Below are 8,296 nucleotides of genomic sequence, written 5' to 3' on the forward strand. Positions count from 1 at the left end.
TGATGAAGTATGACTTCGTCAGTTGATGAATGCGATCACGGACGAACTAAAACCTCGTGATCGACCTTTCCTGATGGATGGTCACCGGTGTGGTGCCTGCCACAACGTCTCCGATGCTAAAGTCAGTGTGCGAAAATTATGAGAGTATAGCAAACACACAGTCTCAATGTAAGAAAAATGTTCATACCTCTCCCGTAGGGGAATGTGATGGATTTATACATGTTGTTGTGGATTTTAGCCGTTGGGTGATTTATGGTGCTTTAACTTCCCTCTGCGTAACGTCTGCTGGCATTATTGAGTGGTTTTAAGTTGGTCCCAACGGTCTGTTCGTCTGAATGTGTAACCGCCCCTTATCATTTACTAATGGTAATGATGGAGATATCCTCGTCAATGACACGAGTTCTCGTCACTACCGATCTTACTCGTCATCAGCCTCACCTCTTGCAGGATTTATATCGTCAGTCCCATCAGTTGCCCCCGGATTCCATGGTCGTCATGACACGTCGTGTTGACCAAGGAATGTGAAAGGTTTCTGGGCAGAGGGCGGTTGGGTTTCTGAGCCGCATTTAATGTGCTGCGGCGGTTCCTTTTGAGTTGTGGCCCACGTGGCGCTTTTTGGTTGGGGGAGTTAAGGCTGCATATGATGAGTCTTCTTGATTTTCCCGCTGGTTTTTTAGCTTCCCAACATTGAGTTTTTAAACTTCTCCTTTCCCCATTTTCTTTACTTTTTCGAAAAAGCTCCCTTTCAACATTGCTCTGGTGTTCTTCTTCTCCCCGGCGATTTTCTGCGCAGTGCCATTGTTGTCTTCTCCGAGGTAAGTTTCTTTTTTTCTTTCGGCTTACTTTTTTTCTTTGATCCCTCTTGTTGTCGCCGATTTCTAATTTTTCTTTATCTTTGCTTTGCTGGTTGCTTCTTTGTTTCCTTCCTTTTTTTTTGGTTTTGGGGTGCCTTAGACCTCCTGTTTTCTAGCTTTCCATGTGCAGTAGCCTTAAGGTTAGGTTAGAGTGCCCTTCAATCTCATTCTTGTTTGCTCGATTAGGGGGTTTTAGGGACTTTCCCTCATTTAGAAAACTTTGTTCACGAAGGCAATAGTTTGTCTGTTGTGTTGGCTGATTTATTGCCAATCCTTCACCAATCTATTGAGTGGTTTGAAGAATTAGTGAGGGGAAGGACGATGTCAGAAGTTAGGTCTAGCGAGCTTGATACTGGGTTGTCGTCTAGCGGCGACCCAGCAGAAAGGGATACGGCTGTCTCCGTCCCTCGTGAAGTTAGGGCTTTCCATGCCCTGGAGGAGAGGTGTGGATTGGACGACGATACCCTTAGAAGATTCCGCGATAGATTCCAATTTCCAGACCGGTTAAGGGCCCCCCGGGCAAAAAAAAAAAAAACCTCTTGGATCTTCATATGATTGCCAATCTATTTCTTATATTTCTAATATGAACAATATTTTTGTGAAAATGCTCTATTTTAGCCACCAGCAGAGATAGGGGAGGCCATGGTATCTCTTTCTCTAACCTATGAATGCTACTACGACTCTGTTTGTTTTAGTGGAAAACCTTGTGTAAAAGTAGTTTTTCCATATTTTCTATTGTTTGGTAGTATCAGAAAAAGTTAGTTAACTATTTTTAGTCAACAGAGAAAAAATGACATATTTTTATATATTGTTTTTCACTAATTTTTTTTTTTTTTTTTTTTGAAGACAGCTCTATCACACAGTAAGCTTAAAAAGGGAAATTAAAAAATTATTTTTCAACTCATTTAAGGTTGCTATCAAACATAAGAAAATAAGATAATTTTATATAAAAAAAAATTTTAAATGACCCATTTTCTAGAAAATATTATCACCAAAACAAACAAAACAAAGAACTACTTTACTAATAAAGATGTGTACAGTTTCTACTTTTGTTGTTTATGTTTTACGATATTCCTACAGCTGTATTTCTGTAAAGTAATTTAAAACCTATTTTAGTACAATACAAGAATGAAGAGAGCACAACTTATTTGTGTTAAAGTTAATTTATGAAAAGCATTTTTTTAATCATTATTTTTTTACTTAAGAATTTTCTTATATTTAGCATGGTCTTCCTGGAAGGGGAAAAAAAATTCTGACTTTGCCATTGATTTTAGTGATTTAGCTAAATCTTGGTAATATTTAACAATAAATTTTAGTAGAAGGCTTTTTTTTTCTTTTCTTTTTTTGGTAAAAAGCATAAAGTCCAACATATTGAAGATGCAAAAATTAAATTGACAATCGCATAAAGTGGTAGGCAGTCACTTTTATTATTATTTTAGAGAATTTGAATACTATCTTTAAACGAATTCCATGAATTTTAAATACATAAAATATTTTAATGCTAATTACATTTACTATTTGGTCAGTTTGTAGAAAAATCATCCTCTCCATTTCAAATAAAACAATAGAGAAATTCCATTTCATGGTTAATCTTCTAGACCATAAAATGCATCCTAATACCAGGTTGTAACCTTTTATAATAAAATTGACGATAAATCCACCATTTTTCTTTCCTTAACAATCTACTCATTTATTTTTCTTCATTGACATATTAAATATCGTGTTGGTCTTTACTCTTTATTTTTTATTTTATTTTTTTATATATATAAGGAGATAGCAACTTTCATTATGAAAAAGATAAAAGCAATATATGCATCTTCTACCAAAATAAACTCAATCATATAAGGATTATTCTCTATCCAAGTTACATAACTATCAATACCCTTAGTGAATTATGCCAAGATATATGCTGAGTTGCTGCACATGATATACTTGAGCCGATCTAAAATCTTGTAGTCTTTGCCAGATCCCCACTATAACATTATCAATAGCCACCAGTGGAGTGTGAAAACTCAAAACCGCAGCAGCTACAATTTTTAAGTCAAATTCAAACACGGCATCAAGAATACAAACATCCCAAGCAAAGCTAACTTCTTCCTCCAAAAAGCCTTGGCCTCAGCCTCTACCGAAAGGCATATGGAGGTTCTTAATAAGTCTAGCTTCCACCTGTATAATTGAGTGCTTGCTCCCGTGAAATAAGTTGGTGCATATTTCTATATTTCTCAATGTTTAATATTTGACCGCCGCTATTTTTGGCACTTAACCCTAAATCTTGTTTCCAATATTTTAATTAAAGTTGACATAATTTTTGCCCTGATATATCAATCATGGTCCATTGAGTGTTCGATTTGACTTTCCAAGAAATACAAAGCAGCAAGCCCCTTAGTGAAAGGGAACTCCATGTCGATGCAAATAAAAGAAATTACCGTTGAGGGTTGAGACAGATCGTAGAAGGATCAACACGCGGACATGCAAATGTTGAAAACACATAACTCCGAGCTCCCACGTCTTTATAATTTATTTTAAGAGAGAGGTCTCCATAATGTATCTATAGTTGGACATTTGAAATGTAGTAATAATAATACTAATTGTAATCGTATTCATTAATTGAAACCAAATTCCCCAGCTTTGTAGATATACAAATTATTGACATTATTTCTGGTCAGTGCATAATATATTTCTAAGCCTACCCCCGAAAATTCCTCCCTATATATTTGTAGATAAGCAAGGAATACAATTATAATATTCAATTAAAAAAAAAAAAAAACTCAAGACTCGTATATTTTCTATGATATCAATGGGACAAGTCGGCCAAGCTAAGCTCGTGCACCCACGTTTATTTTGGTGGCCAAAATCATACCAAATTAACAAATATAAATTCATCCCCTAAATCGTGTGCACTAACTTCTCTACATCAACACCTATTTATATTTCTCTCTTTGTCCCACCTACTTCATTGTCTCACACATACAATATAGCCATGGCCTCCCCATCCCTTCTCTTACTATTAATTTCATGTTCTTTAACACACTTTGCTTCAATCTCAGAAGCAAATTACTCGCCAACACCTTGGAGCTATGCCTCCACTACTAATTCCTTGCCCACAAACAAAATTATGAATGTAATAGACGCATGTTGGCGCACCAAATCAAATTGGGCCTCGAATCGCGGTGCTTTAGCAGATTGTGCTGTAGGCTATGGCAAAGATGCAATAGGAGGGAAATATGGTGCAATATACGTAGTCACAACAGCTGAAGATGACCCTGTAAATCCAAAACCAGGCACACTTCGATATGGTGTCATCCAAACAAAACCTCTTTGGATAATTTTTGCCAAGGACATGGTCATTACACTCAAGAATGAGCTCATTATGAATAGTTACAAGACCATAGATGGAAGAGGAGCTAAAGTTGAGATTGCATACGGGCCATGCATAACAGTGCAAGGTGTTAGCCATGTTATAATACATGGGATTAGTATTCATGATTGTAAGCCAGGGAAATCTGGACTTGTTAGGAGTAGTCCAACACATGTTGGACATCGTCGAGGCTCAGATGGAGATGCCATTTCCATATTTGCATCTTCATATGTTTGGGTTGACCATTGCTTTCTTTCCCATTGCACTGACGGCCTTATTGACATAATTCATGCTTCAACTGCCATCACAATCTCTAACAACTACTTCTCCCAGCATAATAAAGTATGGAGATAACATTTTCCTTTCACTATATTGGTTCACTTATAAAATTTTGAGTCCTAAGGTCAATGGATCTCACCTCCACGTACCTTAAGGTGTCCTAATTTCTGGGGCTCGACCCCAGTAGTTTCAGTTTAAAAGGGGAAAAATGGTCAGGCAGCTAGTTATACCTAGGTTTAGCCTTTTTTTTTTTTCTAGAATCTTTTTGTATATGCATTTAAACGAGAGGAGATCCCAAATTTCTAACCCCAAACATCTTCATAAAAAACGCTAAAAAGTGTCAATTGATTTAAAAATTATTGGCACCTAATATGTCTTAGAATTTGATAAAAAAAACCTATCCATGCCTTGAAAAAACATATATTAGTACCACCATGAGCTCCATCATCAACTTAAGTTTACTTTCCAAATAGGTTTTATTTGGATTATTTGTAACTAAATATTGATTGTGCTTGCAGGTGATGCTACTTGGACACAATGATAATTTCACTGCAGATAAAATTATGAGAATTACAATAGCCTTTAACCATTTTGGTGCTGGCCTTGTACAAAGGATGCCAAGGTGAGGGGGACAATTTTTATGATTTCCAAAAGTTAAAAACAGTCACATTATTCTCATATCAATTATGTGAATATTGCAGGATCAGGTTTGGATATGCCCATGTAGCCAACAATAAATATGAAGAGTGGCGCATGTATGCTATTGGTGGCAGCTCTAATCCAACCATCTTCAGTGAAGGAAACTATTTTGCAGCTTCTAATCTTCGCTTTTCCAAACAGGTAACAAAATGAGCAAGATGTTCACTAAAACCTTTGGAAGCAACTAGCAAGTGAATTATTCGAAATGATATAGTTGTGTTTAATTGCTTTAGATTTTCTTAGGGCATTTCTCTTTCTTGTATGATAGGTTACCAAGAGAGAAGCAAGCAATGGATGGAAGAATTGGAAATGGAGGTCTTCTAAGGATGTATTTCTCAATGGTGCTTATTTTGTTCAATCTGGGTGGGGAAATTGCGATCCATACTACTCTCAAGCTCAATCATTTGTGGTTGCTAATGGATTAATGGTGCCTGCTCTGACTTCTACTGCTGGTCCTTTGAAATGTGTATATGGTAAAGCTTGTTAATTTGGCAAAGTATTTTTGTTACAACCTTTTTCCTTCCTTCCTTCCTGTAGTAATATACAATAAGCTTCATTGAAGCATGTAAAACATTTAGCACTCGAGAGTAATTGGAAGGGAACGTGTATCTGAAGGCTTGTAATCAATCATAAATATCATTTTGAGAGTATCCAAAATAAGTTCCAAGTCAATAGATTATTGGTGTAAAAACCTTTTAACCAAATATATATATTTTGGTGAAAATTATTCACCACTTCGGAGTATAGGCCTCTCATCTTACATGAATGGAAAACTTTATCATGAATTTATTTAAAGCAAACCATTATTACGTGAGAAAGGAATCAAATCGTCTCTCAATCTATTTTACTGTTAAGATTTTATACTTTATACTTAGTAATGCACATGGTATCATGTCATTTAAGTTTGAAATGATGATGTGGTTCTAAATACAACTTTATATTTATAATATTTAATTTAAACTATGTTTTTTTTAATATAAAAAGAAGACACTATTGTTCATGAAGTATTGATTATTATAGACATTGTGACAAAACCAAAAGGATATGTGCCATTACTCTGCTGATACCTGCTATGCATTTGAACTGAAGGTCGATTGAAATTTTTGTATGATATCAAGCAAAAGATAGATTCGCACCTTGCCTCCTTCTCTTTTTACAGATCTTCATTAAATCTTTCACTTTTGAGTCAACATATATATTAATTATGAAGGATGCATGAGAAAAAGAGGCATAAATTGTAGCTATAACTGTAAAATTAAAGCAAAATCATGTGCTCTCTTAATAATTTAATATAGACAAAGAAACAGAAGCCATCAAAACAGACATATTAAAAGTGTAAAAAGCAATCAAAAAATTAAGAAATGAAAAGAAAGGTATTTGGTTAAACGTCGAATGTCTTCAGAAAAGCCTGTTCTCGTTGCTTTGAACCCCACATGTTACTGGTGCCTTGGCTCTCACTTTCTTCAAGTACCATACTCCACCTACAACTCCTAAGGCCCCAGCCGCTGAAACTGCAGTTACTGTCCCTGCACAATAAGAAAAACATAATACAAGTCAATAATTCCTTCACATAATTCAAGCCCTTTACTTTTGAATTCTTATATCAAATTTCAATCCATCACCTGCAATAACTCCAACCCTCCTATTATGCCCAGAAACGCTATGATCTGCACAAGGGTATCCAAGTTAATTTGCATCAAATAAAGGGTATTGAATTTGGTAATATACAGAGAGTCACATCATTCAAAATTTTAAATGACATTCACTATACACATCTTTAGATTTGTAATATTTAATCTAAATCATGAAATAGATTTATTTCAAATAAATCATCCAAATTGGAACTAATATATATCTACGATGAAATTTCTAAGTAGATGCAATTTGTTCTCAAAAACCTTGAACGTACCTTGACAATAAGTAGTAACATTTCTTTCCTCACATAGGCACAAGAAATTCTGTGTCTGAGTGTCAAATCCACAAGTCCCTCCTCCCTTCACCCTATCTTGACACTGAAGGCAACGTGTGGTAACCGGAATATCAAAATCAACCCTGATCCCATATTCAGGGACTTGATCATATGGTTGTGGAGAACCAATATCTTTCCAGTACACACTAGTATAACTTGCACAATACTTAAGCATTAGCCTCAGAGATTCAGTGGCTTTAGGATAGTAAGAACAGCAAGAAGTACTCCCACTCAATGCAGAGGGACACTGCGGTAAGTGCCTGCAAAGATAACTAGCACTGTCACAAGACGAGTCACACCGGTCAGGGAAGTGTTCACAAAAGATAGGCTTTGGCTGAATGATCACATCATCTTCACTACAATTGAAGAATAGGTATTCATTCTGAGGTGAGAGTGAGAAATGCGTGCTTGTGTCAAGGCTAAATGGCCTTGTTGGACGAAAATTGTCAGTGTCTTGGCAATTCCACATAAAAGGATCAGTGAGTAAAATGTGACGCTCAGAATAGCTCACATTTCGAACTGAGTATCTCCCAGAAGGTGTTCTGAGCTCAAGTTTTCCAGAATCTGAACAGACAAGAATGTGCCTGTAATAAGGGCTTCCACAACCATCATCAATGCCAAAAGGGTATTTGATAGGAATATCCCCACAAGTGGTTCTACAATGGCTGGCTTGGGCTGTTGTGAGGCTTAGAAATGGAAGCTGAACAAGTAGAATGATTAAGAAAAAGAAAGAACATGTAGAAGGTGGTCTATTTTCTGATAGGTTTGATCTGCAAATGAAGATAGAACCCATGAGAGACATGATAGAGGTTTAGAATCTTTAGATGGTTCCCGTGAAAGATTTTTATGATTTAACAGAAACAGTCGGATGAGTAAAGTGATGCCTTATGGACACAGAAAGAATCTCTAGGTGCTACTTTAATCTTTCTCTTTTTTCCACTTTTTCTTTAGTATTCTTTTAGGCATTTTTGTGATTTTTTATTATCTTCATTTTGTTGCTTTTGCTTTCTGGTTTAAGAAGGTCGGAAGTGAGTGATAATGAGTATGTGTGAACTTTAGAGGCAGATGGTCTAACATTCTTGATTCCTTTGCTTGATTGAGCCTTTTCTTTTGTTGAGAACAAAAACAGATCCTAGG

At 35.9% G+C, this 8,296-nt stretch overlaps 2 protein-coding genes across 2 annotated transcripts; one reads left to right on the forward strand and one right to left on the reverse strand.

Moving 5' to 3' along the window:
• The first annotated feature begins 3,815 nt into the window (after positions 1-3,815).
• LOC112036540 (putative pectate lyase 2) lies at positions 3,816-5,932 on the forward strand. Its single transcript, XM_024069377.2, has 4 exons — positions 3,816-4,554; positions 5,010-5,113; positions 5,193-5,331; positions 5,459-5,932. The coding sequence occupies exons 1-4, from the start codon at positions 3,835-3,837 to the stop codon at positions 5,675-5,677; spliced, it is 1,182 nt and encodes a 393-aa protein (XP_023925145.2). The 5' UTR covers positions 3,816-3,834; the 3' UTR covers positions 5,678-5,932.
• Positions 5,933-6,445: 513 nt separating this feature from the next.
• On the reverse strand, positions 6,446-8,046 carry LOC112036557 (uncharacterized). The gene is made up of 3 exons (XM_024069400.2): positions 7,100-8,046; positions 6,813-6,857; positions 6,446-6,716 (listed from the first exon to the last, which is right to left on the reverse strand). The coding sequence occupies exons 1-3, from the start codon at positions 7,959-7,961 to the stop codon at positions 6,589-6,591; spliced, it is 1,035 nt and encodes a 344-aa protein (XP_023925168.1). The 5' UTR covers positions 7,962-8,046; the 3' UTR covers positions 6,446-6,588.
• Between the last annotated feature and the right edge of the window lie 250 nt (positions 8,047-8,296).

This window comes from Quercus suber, unplaced genomic scaffold (genome assembly GCF_002906115.3).
Source record: "Quercus suber isolate HL8 unplaced genomic scaffold, Cork oak 2.0 scaffold_10, whole genome shotgun sequence".
NCBI lineage: Eukaryota > Viridiplantae > Streptophyta > Magnoliopsida > Fagales > Fagaceae > Quercus > Quercus suber.